Here is a 19,855-nt window from a genome sequence, read left to right on the forward strand (position 1 = left end):
AGCCCCACTTTCTCATTCACCGTTGAGAGCTCTAATGTTTTTATTTTATTGTTTATATCTGAAGCGGTATCCATCCACCTCGATGAGCACATTTTGTGGGAAGCATTTGTCACCACGGAAGACGAGAGCCCGCTCAACAAACACCATGCGTCTGAGAAGGTGCACATACAATGTTTGTAGGGTTCAGTGATGGCAATGTACTTATGTTATCGGCTTAATGACATCACGTTGATAATTTATCGTTTAATTACGTCATTTTAAACGTGACAAACGCCGGTTGCCATGCTCCAGGCTGCCTGCGCCGGAATAGCTACCTCTCATGTTAGATAATCATCCATCTCACTAACTAACAGCAGGGGTAGGCCATGGGATTACGAGTGTGACCAAACGTCTGGATCAAGTCCTCAAGTCCTCCTCCGGGTATCAATGTCTACAATGGGCTGCGCTGAATCCTGCCACCTGTGGTGCTACTCTGGCGATGCGTTCAGCTGACTCGAGGTGGGGGCTGCCACGGGGCGAGCGGTACCCGGGCCGGTGCCACCCCGTCCACACCGTATCGATTTTAGCAATCATCAATCTTCCTCGGAGTCGTGCCGCGCGCCTAAGTGGGAACCATATGAGTTTATATGGAAACGACATTGATTGGTTGCATTTAAATTTTAGATGCGTTGAATTTCCCAGAGGGTTGCCGGCGAAATCGAGAAATCCTGACGTTTCAAATTGGCTGTAATCTAACTGTTACGTTCAAATCGAAGGGGGTTTCAGAATAAGTGATAACAAAAGCCGCAAACAAGCGCTGGAAATTGAAAGAGCTTTGAACAAATTGCTTGACGCAGCGGATGCGCTGAGGTGTGGCGCCCCGACTGATTATCATCCCCATCACTAACTGATCTATTCATGCACAGGTGCAGTCCAGGCCGCGTCTGCCATAAGCTGCTCGTTGACCTAAATCTAGTTCTAATGTGGTTTTCCTTCTTGTCCTTCTCGGATGGTGCTTAATATGCCCCGAAAGAGCAGACAGGGTGGCGGTTAGAGATCGGGTACCGGCTTTTTTCTCGGATGTGCATCCAGCATGTCGTGATGTGATACAAATTTATCATAGGGATGATGCTCTCTCCAGCGCAGAGGACCACACCAGCAGTACGTCAGACACGCTTCCACGAGAGGCCTCCTCCCGTCCTGCGGGGAAGCACCGCACCCCACCCGTGCCGGCCCAAGAGACTCTACTCGCTACATATCCCACGTCCCGCTTCGCAGCGAGGCCCGGCCACCAGAATAGGAGTCTGCCCCCCCCCCCCCCATCTCTCAGGGTCTCCCGACTGTGCCAGACCCTATTGTTTGCAGCCGGCCAGCCGTCGCCGCCCGGCCTTTTTCGCCGCGCGGTCGGGCCGCTCCAGAGCGCGCTGCGGGCGGTCGCAGGGCCGGACCGCCGTCCGACCCTGCAGCTGATCAGCCCAATCGGCTGGCGCCAGGCGCCTGCCGAGCGCCGTGTTTTTTGATGCAGTAGTCATGGCGATAGGCCTTTTCTGTTCTGGGTCGCATTTGTGCCGGGAAATAAAGGAAGCTGCAATCCGCTGGCTATGGTGAACACACAGCGGGTATGACGCCTAACCTTACCGTTTGATCAGAAATGCTCTCAACTAAATAGATTTTCCTTCCTCGCACGTACGGTCTTGTTACAACGCGTACTTGTATTTACTTGAAGTGTTTTCGTTGTTGAAGGCACCTTTGAAATGCATCAAGTTTGTGCTGGTTAACGAGAATTACTGAGTACTCGCTGCATCCCCCAGCGCACTTACGCCACGTGGTACCAGTGCTCTCGAATACCAATGATGATGCCCACGTTTGCGATTCAAAGGGATGTCTCGAAAGCACACATACCAAGCAGTTTTGACCGCCAACACGTTCAGGCATGTTTACATGCGAGTGACAACTCTATATTATCACGCAGCCCCGTGCGCGCGTCAGGGAAGTACTCCTTTCACGAAAGACACACGTCAAGCAAACGGCCGCGACCCTGGCTCAGAGACCTTTACCGCAACACTGTGTCCATGAAATCGTCATAGTTTTTAAGTTACAGATGAAGTCGTTGCATCTGTTATGCGCTAGCTTAGACGGAGCAAATTGCATATTATTAGGTGAACCAGGCTGGCCAGAGGCGCCAGCGGAAAGAATGTATTTATTTGAATAGACGAGTTGGGAAGATATCGGAATGCACAGAAATACACATGAATGGAAACCGAGATAAAGATGGAAGGCACGAAAGTTATGTTGAGGAGCAAGTATCCCGGTGGCAATGAAGGTGAACATCCGAAGGACTATTGGACTATCTGGTCAAACGTTCAGCTTTTAGCGAATAGTCACTTAAAAGGAGCAGTAGTGAAAGGTTCGAGGCAAGGCTGTATGCTGATTTAATCGAGCATACGGCTATTTTAGGTGCTAATCTTTGACGCTTCCCTGCGGCCGAATGGGGCAGAGCCAGAGAACACCTCCCTTAACGTTGGTTCAATGGCCTCGCCAAGTCCCAGGGAGAGAGAGAGAGAGCTGGAGGGATAGAAAGAAAGAGAGATGGAGAGAGGGGAGAAAGGGAGCGAAAGAGAGAGGAGGAGAGAGAGGAAGAGAGAGGTGAAGACAGAGAGAGAGAGAAAGGGTAGAGGAAAGAGAGAAAGAGAGAGAGAGAGAAGAGAAGAAGAGAGAGAGAGAGTAGAGAGAAGAGAGAGAGATATAGAGAGAGAGAGGCGAGAGATAGAGAGAGAGAGAGAGAGAGAGAGAGAGAGAGAGAGAGAGAGAGAGATAGAGAGAGAGGAGAGAGAGAGAGAGAGAGAGAGAGATAGAGAGAGAGAGAGAGAGAAGATGAGAGAGCTGCACACAACAGCTACAGATCTAGGGAAGCTTCCATATACGGCGCACATTGCATGCATTTGACAGGGGTTTACTGCATCGCGGAGATCGAGTAGCTGACAAAAACAAAAACAAGGTCGGCGTGATTGTGACAGCTTTTTACACTTGCACGGAAGAAACAAAGTTGTTGGAATCCATCCCTTTCAGTTGCCGAACTTACCTGCGCGACACCAAAATGGACGTCGTGCGTGGATAATCGATAATCTCCTTCCTCCTTGACCTGATTCGTCTCCAATCGACAACGTATCAGCTCGTGCGGAAATTTATTACAAAAGCAGTAATTCTCCTACGCATGAAACTTACGGCTTATGGAAAACATCAGAGCATTCCAGTGAACTATTCCAATCTGCTACTTAAATATTTCGCTGAATTATTCCGACACACATTTCCGAAAAATTTGAACGGTGCATTGCGATTTACCAGCCAAGGTGTTCGAATACCGAAACCCAACCGGGTAATCACCTCTCGTTACGAAGCGATATTTCGCGTCAGAGATGAGATATAAAGAAAGTTCATCTGCGATGAACGAATCCAGGTGCTTTCAGCAAGCGCAGCCTCCATACAAGTCACGTCAACATCATTAGAAGCCATTCAGGGCTAGCGATGCCGAGGCGGCGGCGGCCGAAGCTGGGCTGGAAAGGCTCCAACGGCCGCTGAGGCTTCGTGCTTTCACGTAACAAGGTACCGTGATGCAGGCTGGCGCTGACCGTCAGAGTCGGGCGATGAAACATTCATAAAAACAGGATTTACGTTTCCGCGAAGACCTTCTCACCTTCACTTGTTTGAAATGGAGGTGCGATTTGAAGCGCTTCAGGGCGAGTCCCGTTAACGTGTTCTGAGACCCGCACGTGCGGGGTGCGAAGTCTCTGATTACATCAACGGCGTATGATGAGCCCGGTCGTACTCCTCATCACTCATGGGCTATTCTGGTACGCGTGTCTCACGTACGCAGATGTCAGAGCTGAGCTGTCTGTCCGGCTGATGTCAGAGCTGAACCGCCTGTCCGGCCGATGCCAGGGCTGAGCTGTTTCTCCGGCTGATGTCAGAGCAGAGCTGTCTCTCCGGCTGATGTCAGAGCTGAACTGTCTGTCCGGCTGATGTCAGGCCTGAACCGTCTGACCTGCTGATGCTCGCGCGCGGTGACTGAAGGCGGTGTTTCCAAGGTTTTCATCCCACTCCAGATAGTGGAATGGCGCCACTGCAGGGCAACAGCGGTGTAGTACGCCACTTCAGGCTCAGTTGCAAAACATTGTTCTTGATGCACCGTCTGGAATGCTGCAAATATACAAGCTTTGTAGATGTAACATCTTGGTCGCAGTCACTACTTTGAGTACCTGACGAAGAAACACCGAAGTAAATTCATATGTATATCCTGCACTGATAAGTAAGAGCAATAGCCGCACTTTATGCTGCAAATTGCATCCTAGAGCCACACCAGACTGGTCATGAGCAATTATCCATTGAAGGGAATCCTACGCCCTTGCATTAATTATACCGCCCTTTTCTTTCAGCAACCAACACAGTGCCGTTCACTGCCTTCGGTTCGCCGGCCCAGCAGCGACAAAGACAACGGCAACAAGAACAACAACAACAGCAGCAGCAGCAGCAGTCCCAGCAGCAGCCTCAGCAGCAACAGCAGCGCCCGGGTCGACTGCTGAACGGCAACAACCTGGCATTCCAGCCGCGGCCACCGTTCCAGTTCGGCGCGCCAGCTCAGTTCGGCGCGCCACAGTTTCGGCCCCAGCCCTTCACCGTGTTCCGGCAGCCACCGCCGGGCCAGTTCCGGCCACCGGCTCAGACACAGTTTGGCCAATTCCGACCGGTCACGGCGCCGCCGCCGGCCGGCGCCGCCGTCCGGTCGCCCTTCCCGCCGCCGCCGCCCCAGACGTTCTTCGGTCGTCCGGCGACGGCGACTCCTCCGACCACCGAGGCGCCGACGGAGCCGCCGCCGGCTGCCACTACCCAGCGCCCGCTGCGGCTGCGGCCGCGCGTCCGCAACCCGGCCGGTCGGGTCACCCTGTTCCAGTTGGTGACCACTTCCACCACGCCGACGCCAGCCGTTGAGCTGGAGCCCACGCTGCGCTCGAACGAAGTGACGGTGTTCGAGCCGTCCCGGCAGGAGGTGCGCGGCCGGTTCGACCAGCAGGCGGCGCCCGAGACCACCACCGAGTTCGTGCCGCAAACCACCCTCGCGCCGACCACCTTCGGCGGAACCACGTTCCCGCTCTTCCGTGAGGAGCCGGAACGCGTTACGCAGCGTCCCGTCGAGGTGCCGACGGAGTTCACGACAGAGGAGCCGTTCAATAGTCTAAATTTCACGAGTGATGGCAGCCTGGTGGAGTTTGTAGACTACTCGCCCGACCCACTGGCTGGCGACCAGTTTTCCGACTACGTGGAAGAGGGCAACGACTCATTTGCTGGCTTCGAAGATCAAGGGCTACAAGGAACAGAAACAGGGCCTTCGAATCAATTCGCAGACACAACAGAGAGGAGTTTAGGCACCACAGGCTTCTCAGGCGATGATGTTCCAGACTTCACCACCGATGACTCTCTGATTGAGTTCACCAAACAACGGGACCAGGTGCTAAGGGGATTCGCTGACGAGGCGGAAACCACCACGGAGGCCCTGGTGTTCGAAGGAGGCTTCGAAAGCACGACCCCAAGTTCCTTTGACGAGTTCGCTACCACCAATGAAGAGTTTGTCAACAGGACGACAGAACCGATAGCATTTGCCACAACGGAGACCACTCCGGAGAGTACCACGGAGCGACTGTTCGCTGTCTCCGACGACAAACAGCTGCAGGATCTGGACGTCAGTCCAGGAGACGTCAGTGAGGAGACGACGCTGGCGCCGGTCACCGAGCCGACCCTGGCCGACGAAGAGTTCACTACGGCTATCACGGCGCCGCCCACCAACCGAATCACGCGCGAAACGACACCGCTGTCGCCGCGGCCCACCCGGCCGTCCCTGCCGCGGCGCGGCCTTTCGTCCTCCATTCGCGACCGGCTCAGGAGCCGCAACAGGGACTCGGGCAGCTCGCGCTTGAGGCCGGCGCAGGACGAGCCCGAGGCTGCCGCGGAGGAGGCGGAGGAGGCCGCGCCGCCGCCGCGCCGCCTGTCGCTACGGGAGCGTTTGCGGCAGCAGCTGCAGGCGAAGCAGGAGGACGCCCCCACGGAGCCGTCGACGGTGGTGACGACTGTGACGGCCCGCCAGGTGAGCGGGCTACCGTCCGGTCGCGCCACCGAGACGACCACGGAGCGACGCCTGGCTGCGCCGACGCGTCGCCCGCGCCCCTCCAGCAGCCGCGGCGGCCTGGCCTCGCTGCTGGTGAAGCAGCTGAAGGACGCTCAAGGGGAGGAGACGCCACCATCAGTCGAGGAGACAACACTCCGCTCCGAAACGAGCCCGCCCACCTCCACCACCGCCGCGCCCGAGACGGCCGCGCCAACAGAGCCGGTGGGACCAGAGCCGCCCAACACGGGTCGCAAGGCGCCGACGCAGCGGGGCGGCCTGGCCTCCTTCATCTCCAAGGGCACGGCGGAGCGACCGTCGCGGCCGGGTCTGTCCTCCCTGATCGAGCGGCTGCGCGGCCGCACCTCCACCACGGCGAGGCCGGAGCCGGGCAGCCGCGAGGGCAAGGCGCTGCGTGCCGACAGCGAAGCTCAGCAGACGACCGTCGTTGACGAGGACGTGTCTCGCTTCCTTCCGCCCGGCTTCCGGCCGGTGAAAGACAGCGTGGAGACAACGACCATACGAAACGAGGATGGGCTGGTCATCATTGAGGAGGACATCAATCCCGACCTGCTTCCGGAGGGGTTCAAGAACAAGGTGCGACAGGACCTTGAGAACTCGGGCGCCGAGCCGAAGCTCACGCCGCCGCCCATCACCTCCACGGCCAGGCCCAAAGTTCAGGTGGAGAAGGTGGAGGACCTCTCGGCCTTCTTGCCGCCCGGGTTCCAGCTGGAGTCTGTGAGTACCACTTCATCCAAGAAAAAGCCTGCTGCCATCGAAGAGGATGTCTCGGCATTCCTCCCGCCGGGCTACAAGGCGCCGGAAACGACCACGGAGCGTTCTCGTGCTCCGATAGTCGCCATTGAAGAGGATGTGTCAGCCTTCCTCCCACCCGGTTACAAACCCCCAGAGACGACGACAACAGAGCGTACTCGATCCCGTGAGCCGATAGTCGCCATCGAAGAGGACGTGTCAGCCTTCCTGCCACCCGGATACAAGCCTCCCGAAACTTCGACCACGGAGCGCAGTCGCTCACGTGCGCCGATAGTCGCCATCGAAGAGGACGTGTCAGCCTTCCTGCCACCCGGGTACAAGCCTCCCGAAACTTCGACCACGGAGCGCAGTCGCTCACGTGCGCCGATAGTCGCCATCGAAGAGGACGTGTCAGCCTTCCTGCCACCCGGGTACAAGCCTCCCGAAACTTCGACCTCGGAGCGCAGTCGCTCACGTGCGCCGATAGTCGCCATCGAAGAGGACGTGTCAGCCTTCCTGCCACCCGGGTACAAGCCTCCCGAAACTTCGACCACGGAGCGCAGTCGCTCACGTGCGCCGATAGTCGCCATCGAAGAGGATGTGTCAGCCTTCCTGCCACCCGGGTACAAGCCTCCCGAAACTTCGACCACGGAGCGCAGTCGCTCACGTGCGCCGATAGTCGCCACCGAAGAGGACGTGTCAGCCTTCCTGCCGCCAGGCTATAAGCCGCCCGGCCCCTCGGATGCTGAGGAGACGACCACCAGTACCACAGCGGCGCCCAAACGCAAGTCGGCTGGCATCGTGTTCCCCTCGAGAGCGGGCGTCTCGCGCACCGTTGAAAGGAAACCGCTGGACCTGTTCATCCCGGGCAAGGTCAGCTCCACGGCTATACCGCCGCTGGAGTTCAAATATGAGCAGTCCGAGAAGGGCCTGTTCTCGCTACTTGGTAATAGGTGAGTATCCGAGACGTCGGTGCGGAAAACGCGCTGTAGTTGTCTATGTCGGAGAGAATCTGGTCATCCCCGTGAGGCGCATCGCGACCACTAGAAGTAGCACAACGTTTATTAAATGTGCTAATTTACAGCTGAGGAATCCTAAATTTCTCTGTGGAATAGTGTGATGACCCTGAAGCCGAAAACTGACGAGATAGCAGATGCATCTCAAGTAGCCAGGGGCGCTGGTGGCTCAAATCCCCCCATGAACGATAGTTTAGTTTTCATGACGCAGTGACAGATCCTTGGATTGCTGAAAGAGCTCGGCAACATTTGGGGAGAAAATCTTCAAACTACTGTGAAGTGGGAGTTAAATGACCAGCATTTAGTGCAGTGATGGTGGTCGCAACACTTTCGACCTCATTTGAAGCAAATAACAAAATATTGTGTGTGAAGGATGAATATGTCCGCCCAAACCGAACTCGTGCCAAGATAACGTATTTCATACGACAGCGTGGCAACATTAAAAAATGCGTGAAACCTACCAAATTTGGCATTTTCTCAGCCCAAGACAAGACAGGGCACAACGTCAGTCCGACGCTTATTGGCTACTGTGTGTGGGTGAACTTGGAAGATGCAGTTGTGTTTATTTTCTTAACCCGGACGGCGCCGACGTAACCGCTCGCTGTTCTACCACAGGCCCAAGTTCACCGTCGGGACAAATCCCACCGTCCCTTCAACGGCGGCCACCACACCGGAGTCGTCAGCCTCGTCGACGCCGGCCCAGACCACGGTCGCCACCACCACCACGACCACCACCACGACCACCACCACACGCGTGCCGACCACGCCTGGCGTGTGCGCCTCCAACTGCCGGATGGCCAGCTCGGTGCGGATCCTGGAGGGCCTGCGGTGGCGGCCGGAGCTGGCCATCCGGGGCACCGAGGCCTGGGATGACGCCGCCGAGCTGCTCACCCTCGAGGTCAGTGGCCAGCGGTCGGTGCAGAGCTAGGGCGGCGCCGCGCCGAGCCCGGACCGCCCACCGACGGAGTTATGTGCCTGTCACCGGACCGCGTTCGATGCCACAAAACGTGCGGTGCGCTGTTCAGTCGATCACTCTTTAGAAAACAACATGCTGCCAGCAGAGCGTGCTGCACCGCTGCTCTGCTTCCGTCGCTTGTCAGATGGTGGCCGCTGCGGGACGCCAGGAATGGTTCAGCTCGTTCGCTGGTGGACAAGAATCATTGTTTGACGTTTGTTGTCACGGAGCGCTGTTTATTTAGACAACACCTGATTCATCGGTCACCATATGGGGCTGCAAGCGTTATGCCTGATTCGGTACCATGCACATAAAACTATTAAACAGCGTCAAATCACCGCTCTCACGACATTGTTCTCACTATGTACTCACGCTTTGTACTAACAACATGACTCAGACAGTATCTATAAAAAAAATTCCTTTTCGCTCTTGGAAAAGTCCGTTGTAGCATCGCTATTTGCTGTCATATTTTGTATAGCGTTCCGTCATCGTTGTGAGGCGTTGGGTTAAGGCACTACCTGGTGTAGGCGTTGTTGCACGGCCCCTGGGCGTAGCAGCAGGCACAGGCTGGAACTGCAGTACAGTTCACTGGATGGCGCCGTGACTTGTCGCCAAAGCACTGGCGTTGGGGCGGCCGGCCACGTCAGCGGCAGCTGCGATCCAGCCTGGTGCCGGTCGTGATGGGGCGCCGGCCAGTGGGCTCCGGTCAGCTGTCGGACCGATTGCAGCCGCAGCAGTCACCGCTGTATCGGCCCGGCCGCCATCAATCTGGCTGCCGCCGCCGGCGCCGCGCTGGCCGCCGTGGCACCGGCCGTGGGACCCGCCGTGGGACCCGCCGCGGCACCGGGCGGCCAGGGTCGGCGGCCCGGTGGCTGGCGCGACGCCGCACCGGGAGCCGGGCGCGGCGCGTTGTCTGGCTGCGTTTGATCGGCCGGTTCGCGGCCGGTCGATGGGGCGGGACCACTGATAGCGACGTCTTGTGCGGGGTCGGTCCTCCGGTCGATAGGCGATGCCGTGGGCGGACACCCTCTCGCGGCGTCATTTCCGGTTCCGGCCGACGAACGCGCTGGGCGTGATCATGCCGTGTCCGTCGGCTGACTGTCTCGGCGCCGTTCGAGATCCTGTCATTTCCACTCTAATGAAACCCAACTCATGACGTGATTGTCTCACCAGACGCCCGAAAGGATGGTGTTCGGTGACTTCGGGCCCGGAATCCGCTCGCGAACAGCACCTCCAGTGATGGCGCCCGTTGATCACGTGCGTTTGCTGCAAGATTCACATGTCGGCTTTTCATTTAGGTACGCCACGAACAAGTGCAATCGAGGTACTGGCGCGCGATCACACGCGCACATGGGTAGCGTTAGTCGCGCGTAGAGCGAGCCGCAAGTCCCAGCTCGATTGGCTTGGTCGGCAGCATTACCCGTTTCACTCCGCTTAAAATTCCGGGGCGCGATGGTCGACGCCAAGCCTGTTCAACAATCCCACGCCCCGGCAGAGGGGTTCTCGGGGTTAGGGGAGGGGGTCGGACGTCATCCATCCGCTGTCAGCCCTGCAAGCGGTGGTGGGTTACCATCAGCCAACAGCCAGGGCGGTCTGGCACTCAGCCGCCCTTTTGTGTTCCAAATGGACGTTTTGCTGGCGCCGACGCTGCGCCATCGGGGTCCCAATCGGCACATCGAGCGCACCGAGTGTGCCGGCCTGTTGCGGGCCCGAGAGCTACCTGGGTCGAACTCCACTCATCTCCGCCTGTCGATCACCAGGATCAGAGAGGAGGATGCTGCTTAATTACCTGGCTGGCAGTGTTAGCTTTAGTCATGGAAGTTTACGGTTGCGAACGTCCACTTTCAGCTGGTTATGCTGTCGAAAGGATATTCTTATACAATCTTAGGACTATGGAAATCCCATGTGGAGTACCTGGGGAAAATATTCGCACTTGCACTCAATACAGGGTTGTCGTTATAGACGTGTGCACGCTATGCTATATGCTATCTGAGAGTATCTGATCGCTTACTTGTACAGGCATAATTTAGGACACACAAGATACCTTTTAACGTACAACTAATAACTGATCAAACAGCCTGTCAAATGTTTCAGTCTGACGTGGCATGCAACGTCATCAGTGGCATGGGGTTATGAGAAACATGATTTATCGGTACCAAAATCCAGAGGCATCAATTGCAATTTTAAGCGGAGAAATAACTTCATGGGTTCCTGAAGTAAGTATGAACAAATCCTCTCCCCTCGTAGTCCACGGGCAACTAGATGTTTCATTTAGCATCGGATTGAATGAGGTGTGCTGTCAACTCTGTAGCTTGCCAGATGTCATGCCTACGTTGAAACTTTCGGCTTTCCGGCTGTCTGGAGCTGACTGCTCTTCTGTCACAAACAACTCAAGAGATCACCCCGGCCGTAGTCGCTACGCCTCTCAGTGCTCGAGGGCCGCAGCCTCGGGCTCATTATTCCGTACGGCGCCGGCACCGACCGCTGGCGGTCTGGAGCAGCGTCGCCGAGCCGGCTCAAACTCGTGATTTTCGCCGTCATCTCTTGGGGCTCTTCCCTCCCTCTCCCCTGCCATACCCTGGCTCTGTCTTGGGCCAGTCTCCCCTCGGCATCCCCCGGGGCTGCTGTCCGTGCGCCAGCCGCGCGCCGTCACTGGCGGCGCCCACGGTCCATTCGCCGCGGTGGTGAAACGCAGTCGGACCTTGACCGAACGCGGCTGGGGCACCGAACCGGTGCGCCAGCCGTTACTCCGGCCGCCAGCTGACGCTCACTACAGCTGACCTGTCGGCGCGGCCGCGGCCCGCAGCTGACCAGTCGGCGCGATCGCGGCCCACAGCTGACTAGTCGGCGCGGCCGTGGCCCGCAGCTGGCTAGTCGGCGCGGCCGCGGCCCACAGCTGACCAGTCGGAGCGGCCGCGGCCCACAACTGACCAGTCGGAGTGGCCGCGGCCCACAGCTGACCAGTCGGCGCGGCCGCGGCCCACAGCTGACCCGTCGGCGCGGCCGCGGCCCACAGCTGACCAGGCGACGCGGCCGCGGCCCACAGCTGACCAGTCGGCGCGGCCGCGGCCCAAACGGCCGTCCCGGCTTATTGTGTTGACCAGCGCCAATGACCGGTGGCGCACGATTGTCTCCCCGTTCGATGTGGTCGGTCCTGATGGCCGCTGCCGTGGTGCAGGCGGCAGCGCTTCCAGTCCGACCAATGGACAGCAGATTCACGGTCGACGATGATCTCGGACAGCTGAACTGGGATTTTGCACACCTGAGCTCGAACACCATGACCATTATGTGCGCAAATATCCCATACCGATGACCGACTCTTGAAGCGTTTTAACGCCGCTGACCACGTCACACCATACCGTACCATAACATGCTATACGGTATCAATCAGCCATACCACACTATTCCATACCAGATCATGCCGCACCTTACCATACCATGATCAAAACCGGTCCCGCCCATTGATAAGTGATCCGTGGCGCCTTCAGCAGCGACACACGTGTACTTAGTTTCGCCGGCGGTTGCACACGTTGACCCACCGCCCCGGCGCTGACAGTGCCCCCCCCCCCCTTTGGCGGCCGCATGCGTTGTCCCACCGCCCCGACGCTGACAGTGACCCCATCGTTGGTGGCTGCACACGTTGTCCCACCGCCTCGACGCTGACAGTGGCCTGTCGTCCACAGCTCACCGAGGCGTTCCAGGCTTCGCCGCTTTCCGTCTGGTTTGACCGGGTCGTCATCGACTCATTCAGGTAAGCTTCAGCGGCGTCATGCCCTCTGGCCCTTCCCGTCCCGTGACCCGCGGACGAAGACGAGTGAGGCGCCCCCCCCCCCCCCCCTGACTGTGGCACGCTTATGCAGAGGGAAGTCGGCATAGCAGTTTCTCTGCCGGCATTTTAAGAGTAGACCGGTGTCCACCCACCACCATGTGATTTGATATTGAAGTGTTTTTGAAAGATGGGACGACTGGCGGGACGTGCTGTTAGTCATTGCGGGACACGAGATGAGCTGGCCATTGCCTGAGGCATAACCTAAGCGGTACAGATGTTGAACAAATATGTACATCTGATGCGATGCTGCCCTGAGCCATCACGATGTATGATGCGGCGTGGAGCGGACGAAATGGTAGATGACGGAAGGTATCTGTCTTATCATGTGGATGATACCAATATCTAAGTTCATGCTGCCCCGTACGTGGTGAAGCTAGTACAAATGGCTTTGATCAACGCACGATAAAATCAGCCTTCCGTGAGAGTCTACCATGCAGAAGTTGGCTGGTGCAGCAATCGCGCGCCAGTTCACAAATCACATTGCTTGGAGATTGGCTGGCTTCGGGTCTGAGCATGCCAGGCAATTTCAGTCGACGCAACTAATCAGTTTAGATGTTGGTCGCAGTGAACAGGATTGTAGACCGAGTAATTCTTGTAGCCCAATCACTCTCGGATCGACTGAGTCCGTTAGTGATCAAAACGCTTGGTGATCTGTGGGGTTAGCACATACTGTGGCCTGCACTGTGCACTTGGTTCCAGTCTTTAAAAGCCTGCCTTTATTTTTTAATATTTCAAATTGAGTGCTCCAAGTAATTACTTGTACAGTAGTGTTGTTAGTCTAAAATGGGGTTTAACTTGAATTGCAGACTTCAGGGCTTTGAGTTCAAAATACGAACCTTTGATGGCTTTTCAACTAATTTTCAATTCAGGCCTTTGATGAAATAGATGAATCCGACTGTGCTGTGGGGCTCAACCCACTGTTGACGAAAACTGAGTTGAAACCTGTTCCGATCCTGGCCTTTCGGGTTTGTGAGTCCCGATTCCCGACTGATGAACATGTGCTAAATGCCAGTCAAGGAACAGTAACACCCCTGATGGTGCTCAACTGACGTAGATTCGAGAGCAGTTTTTTGAGCGCCCTCCGTGTCCGTTTATCTAGCCGCGGCACCGTGTCGGTGGTGACGTCACGGCCGCCGAATATCGGTGATGACGTCACGGTCTGCCGGATGTCCCGCCGCTGGCCTCCGGCTTCGGATGGGGATCAAGGTGCCGGTGAGAGCAGTGACTCACGCTGCGGGGGCCGCCAGCATGCGCGGCGGTCGGACCGCACCCCGCGCCGTTCCCAGCCGGTGGGGGGGGGGGGGGCGGGGGAGGGCTGACAGGCCCAGTCATGTGTGGCAACTTATGATGACGTCACTGGTGGGAAACACCGCTTGTAACTGCCCACGCTGTCGGGGGTGATAATGTTTCTGCGATGTCGGCACTTATCGTGAGGGACGTTATTGAGTAAAACTGACAGTAATGAATATTTGGGCCACTCCAAAAACCAGCTAGTGCCGAATGCTCCCCACCACACATTCTAACCTACAGGTAGATCGGAAAAGCGGTGTCCGAACGAAGACCCGGGACATTTTTAATTGACAGCGTTGTATGATATTCCTTGGCGGCATAGACCGTGTACAAGAACAATCAAAACAATAAAAGTGTGAGTAGCATGACGCGTATTTCACGAATGCGTTGCATAGCTTCGACCTTTGGATTTCTGTTCTTCACCGTTTCAGCGCTTGACCTTGTGACATTTACATCACCTGCATGATAAGATAACGGTACATACGCATATATCGCCTTAGGTTCAATCTTGATAAATCCGACCGTGCCGTGCGACTTATCCCATTTTTTATGAAAAGGGAAGTGGGGCCTGTTCCGTTCCCGGCCCTTTGACGTTTGGTTAGGACTAAAACCTCCACTCATCCTCCGCCGTTCACAATGATGCGGCACTTGTCATCTGCCCGCGTCGTTACAGCACTTTTGCGAGTTACAAGTGCAACTGTAACTGTAGCCATCATGAGTTACAGTTACAGCATTAGCGAGATTCGTGGCATTCCCCAGTAACTGGCCGATCGGCCGGTAAGGCGATCGTTTCGTATTGCACGCTACCCACCGGCTGTCGGCGGCTGAGCGGCCGTGTATGCTGGGCCCGAGCGGCTCTGGCTGACACCGGCCGGCAGCCGTGTATGCTGGGCCCGAGCGGCTCTGGCTGACACCGGCCGGCAGCCGTGTATGTTGGGCCCGAGCGGCTCTGGCTGGTACCGGCCGGCAGCCGTGTATGCTGGGCCCGAGCGGCTCTGGCTGACACCGGCCGGCAGCCGTGTATGCTGGGCCCGAGCGGCTCTGGCTGGCACCGGCCGGCAGCTGTGTAAGTTGGGCCTGAGCGGCTCTGGCTGGCACCGGCCGGCAGCCGTGTATGTTGGGCCCGAGCGGCTCTGGCTGGCACCGGCCGGCAGCTGTGTATGTTGGGCCCGAGCGGCCCTGGCTGGCACCGGCCGGCAGCCGTGTATGTTGGGCCCGAGCGGCTCTGGCTGGCACCGGCCAGCAGCCGTGTATGCTGGGCCCGAGCGGCTCTGGCTGGCACCGGCCGGCAGCTTTGTATGTTGGGCCCGAGCGGCTCTCGCTGGCGTCGGCCGGCAGCTGTGTATGTTGGGCCCGAGCGGCTCTGGCTGGCACCGGCCGGCAGCCGTGTATGCTGGGCCCGAGGGGCTCTGACTGGCACAGGCTGGCAGCCGTGTATGCTGGGCTCGGGCGGTTCTGGCTGGCACCGGCCGGCAGCCGTGTATGTTGCGCCCGAGCGGCTCTAGCTGGCATCAGCCGGCAGCCGTGTACGCTGGGCCCGAGCGGCTCTGGCTGGCATCAGCCGGCAGCAGTCTCGAGCGACAGAGGGGTCGGCCGGTACTGGGTCCGAATAGACCTGATAGCTCCTGGCCGATGGCGGCAGGAGATTGGCATTAGTTTTGGGTTGGGGTTTTGCATGAAACATGTTGGGTCTTAACAAGGACAGAGATGTGAACTGCACCGAATTATCTCCAAAATGTCTATTTCAGTCTGGAACCCCGCACAAACGTGGAGCATTCCTTTTCATTTTCAACTTTAATGCCGGACTTTGGATAGTATGCCCGTAAAAAGCTTAAAGTAATGCTTTGAAGTTGAATTTTTGAGTTTTGGGAAAAAGGCAATTTAATTCAACAAAAGCTCGCTCCGGAACTGTATCCGGAGTTGAAGCACAGTGCATTGTGCAGTGATAGTGTCATGCTTGATCACCAGATCCGAAGTGGCAACATCACAAAGACGAAAGGTTCACAACTAGACTTCAAAACCTGGAAAATCAGCCATTTGTTCGACGCGCACCTAACGTTTTTCAGTGTTTGCAGAATTTTTCGAATTATTTTGCGCAATCTTCTCAACTCCGACTATTTCATACGAATATGAGGCGATCAAAGTTACTGATGCAATGCGACAAACATGTTCGGATTTATCACCAGATCAACACTATGTTTACGCAGCTGAAACTTTCACAGCTAGATGCAGAGGATCAGCTAGCCTCAATAACGCATTTCCATCTGAATATCCGTCTTTTTCAGTGGTGATGAAGGTGCTCCTTTCCCACTCACCAGCCGATTTGTGGACATCGCCCCAGCCGGCTGCCCTCAAGGACTTTCGTCCGTCAAATCTGGAATCGCGATGCAGAAGCCCGGGGAAACTGCCACCGCTTAATCCCACCAATTGTGTTACCCAACAAGAATACCAGTCGGCCTGCATTGTCTTTCCAGTCCAATCACCAGCGGCCCGTTCTACAGTGGTGGCCTTGAGAAGCGGCAGGGGTGGTCGAGCCAGGCCGCTAGAGGGCCCTTGGGCGGTTCTCAGGGCGACAGCTCCGATTACGGCGGAGCCGCCTCTGATTGCCATTAGTGTCGCGCACGAGCTGGGCGACGCCGCCTGTCAAGCGATAGACGGGCGGGCGTTGCAGGGCGCCATTGTTGCGCACGGCCGGGTCAGCGCCGGGTCATGGCCCATCGTAGACGTGTGCGGCTGAGCGGCCGTGAATGTTGGCCCGAGCGGCACTGGCTGGCACCGGCCGGCAGCCGTGCATGTTGGGCCCGAGCGGCTCTGGCTGGCACCGGCCGGCAGCCGTGTATGTTAGGCCCGAGCGGCTCTGGCTCGCACCGGCCGGCAGCCGTGTATGCTGGGCCCGAGCGGCTCTGGCTAGCACCGGCCGGCAGCTGTGTATGCTGGGTCCGAGCGGCTCTGACTGGCACCGGCCGGCAGCCGTGTATGCTGGGCCCGAGCGGCTCTGGCTGACGTCGGCCGGCAGCAAACTCGAACTACAGAGGGGTCGGCCGGTACTGGGTCCGAATAGCCCTGATAGCTCCTGGCCGATGGCGACAAAAGAGCGTTGCCATGAGTCGGATAAGAACACCAGCTGAGAACTGAGAACACCAGCGGCGCGACGGCGCCGGCTGCACACGGCTCCGCCGACCTCTGCAGTCTGGAGTCGGCAGTCCCAGCTGCTGTGGTGAGACATGGCGATTTAGACAGAATCCGGCTGCATAGGAGGTTTTCTCATGCTGAGGCCACGTCTCAGTCTGACGTTACCCAATCTCAGGAGCACGATACGATCAGATTAAATCCTGACATGAGTATCACGGCACAGCCTAGTAAAGAGCGTGCAGCAACGGCATCGTGGCAAGTTTTTTGTCTTAAGTGTCATTTTTTGCCTCACATTAGGTTGTTGGTTCTGGATTAACCGGTTTCATTCGTTGGCACCGTACTTTTGGTGAATAAAGCCTTAGACTTGCCCATGAAAACGACATGGGGTACTGACCGCTTGCTCGGCAGAGCCTTATTATTTATTATTTATTTAAAAGCTAAGTCAACAAGGTTGACGGCAGAAAATCTCCCGAATAATCTGCATATGGCTTTATTGGTACCCTGGGCAGACTGTACGTCAGGTAAAGATGTTGGGCTCGCACGGCCAGTGCCCTGTAGGACGAATACGCTGACGCTTCGGTGATGTCATCTCACTTGTGTGCAGACCATCCGACCACAAGCTGCACTGTAGTGTTCAACAACCTTGTTATGAAACCCCCAGCACATGATAAAGATGGTTAAAAACGGTTAAGTACCGTGCAGATTTTCTCAACAGTGCTTAAGGTCGACAGCCGACAGCTGTCCTGTTGTTGCTCTGCTGGTCTATCTGCATTTCTGCCGTCGTGGGGTCACGAAGTTGTCGGACGCCATCTCGCATGCAGTCGTGGCAGGTCTGCAAAATCCTGCCATGCTCTTCAAATCTGTCGACGCTAGCCTCTTCTGACGCCTGCATATCCCACCTCCTCGCTCCACCCACCTCGGGATCACGTGGGTGTTTCACGTTGGCCGATGTTGAAGCAGTCTGGGAATAACCAGTCCCCAGATGTTGGGGTCATGGTTCATTCACGCGTCGGTACGAGTGCACGCATGTGACCCCGCAGTGTCACAGCGTCACGTGCTGAGCGGCATGGCCGCTCCGCAGGACACCGTCAGTGATTGTGTGCATTGCATTCTATGAGTGGCTGGAGGTCAACATCCTGAAAGATATGCTCCCGCTGAGTGTGGAGAGCTGCTGTGATTAACGCGCGCCCGGATGGCCGGTTGAATGCCTTTGCTCCGGTGGGGTGGGGCAATTCGACCCCCTGAGATCCCAAAAATTAAGATAGCCAGAGGCACCAAACTCAAAGGGTTGGTTAGCCTGTATATGAATTCCCTCGTCAAGATTTGAGGCTCCTGGTTCATGACTCTGGGGTCAAATAAGGTCAAGCAAGATTAAGCTTCAGATTGGCGTCCCAAGTGCCCCCAGAAATCCACACGCAACCACCGTAAAACTAGATATATGTTCTAAACAAAAGGCTGATGGTGTTCAATAAAGATCAGTGACCTTTTTGGAGCATATAAAGTCATTGTGACCAAATACTACGGCATTGCTCCTATTTTGTCATTCGATTAAGAGTCTGAAATTATGTTAGGTGGTGTGCTCCTAAGAACAAAACGTTGGCCTAGATCATTTTGAGCCAGAGATCCACTCTAACGTTTAAAAAGTCCATGAAACATTCCCACCGCGGTCCCTGTCATTAACAAATAAGAAATGAGCACCAAAAAGTACTCCAAAACCGAGCTCTCGAGTAAGAAGCAGGTTACTTTTCACCTCGCTCTGACCTTCACAGCTGATCCTAGGTCAATGAAATTGGTTGAATTTCTAGGGTTTATTGATGCATTTCCCAAGAAACAACATCAAACATTATGGCTTCATTTAACACTCCGCTGTTGCATCGCATTGAGCGATTCTCTAGAAATGCCTTTTGCTGACAGCCATGGCCCGACTGCCCTGTCATAGCTCGGCGACCTTACAAGGTAGATTTGATTTTTTGGTATCAAAAGATCCGCTTTTCAATTCTCTATAGCTATGAGAAGTTTGGAGTGGTTGTATGGCACCGTTCGGAAATCATTTTGGAAAAACCTCCGGGGGGCCAATTTGACCCCCCCCCCCCACCGAGCGCGTGTTAAATCCCTGCAGGGCCGTCCCATGGTGAGACACCCACTGTCAGCCCCGTCCAGAATGTGACCACCTCTGACGCATCTTCCCTGCATTATTCCTCGCACTCTGTTGGAGCGCGTCATTACCTCTGGCGGATTCATCCAACGAAGTGATTCATTACAACTAGCGCATCACTCGGTCGGGTTGCGGCATTGCCTCTTGAATATCGTTCTGTCCTACTGGGTTATCGCCCTGGCTATTACCTTGTCGTAGTGCAGCATCGTCTGCAGAGTGTCAGTCTGTCGCAGTGTAGCATTGTCTCCGGAATGTCATTCTGTCGTAGTGGGTCATCGTCTCCGGAGTGTCATTCTGTCGTAATGGGTCATTGTCTCGGGAGTGTCATTCTGTCGTAATGGGTCATTGTCTCCGGAGTGTCACTCTGTCGTAGTGGGTCATCGTCTCCGGAGTGTCATTCTGTCGTAGTGGGTCATTGTCTCCGGAGTGTCATTCTGTCGCAGTGGGTCATCGCCTTCGGAGTGTCATCCTGTCGCATTATGTTCTCGTCTCCGGAGTGAAACGCTGTCGCAATGCGCCATCGTCTCCGAAGTGCTACTCCGTAGCAGTGTGAAATTGTCTCCGGAGTGTCACCCTGTCGTAGTGGGTCGTC

At 56.3% G+C, this 19,855-nt stretch overlaps 1 protein-coding gene across 1 annotated transcript in view; it reads left to right on the top strand.

The window, feature by feature from the left end:
* Nucleotides 1-19,855, top strand: part of LOC119111313 (mucin-5AC) — a 141,675-nt gene that overhangs the window by 103,819 nt on the left and 18,001 nt on the right. The window contains exons 9-11 of the mRNA XM_037235126.1: nt 4,413-7,839; nt 8,518-8,800; nt 12,541-12,608. Of these exons, the coding sequence (XP_037091021.1) occupies nt 4,413-7,839; nt 8,518-8,800; nt 12,541-12,608 (3,778 nt within the window). The remainder of the gene's footprint in view (nt 1-4,412; nt 7,840-8,517; nt 8,801-12,540; nt 12,609-19,855) is intronic.

The sequence above is a fragment of the Pollicipes pollicipes genome, unplaced genomic scaffold (genome assembly GCF_011947565.3).
Source record: "Pollicipes pollicipes isolate AB1234 unplaced genomic scaffold, Ppol_2.1 Scaffold_7261;HRSCAF=8764_pilon_pilon_pilon, whole genome shotgun sequence".
NCBI lineage: Eukaryota > Metazoa > Arthropoda > Thecostraca > Pollicipedomorpha > Pollicipedidae > Pollicipes > Pollicipes pollicipes.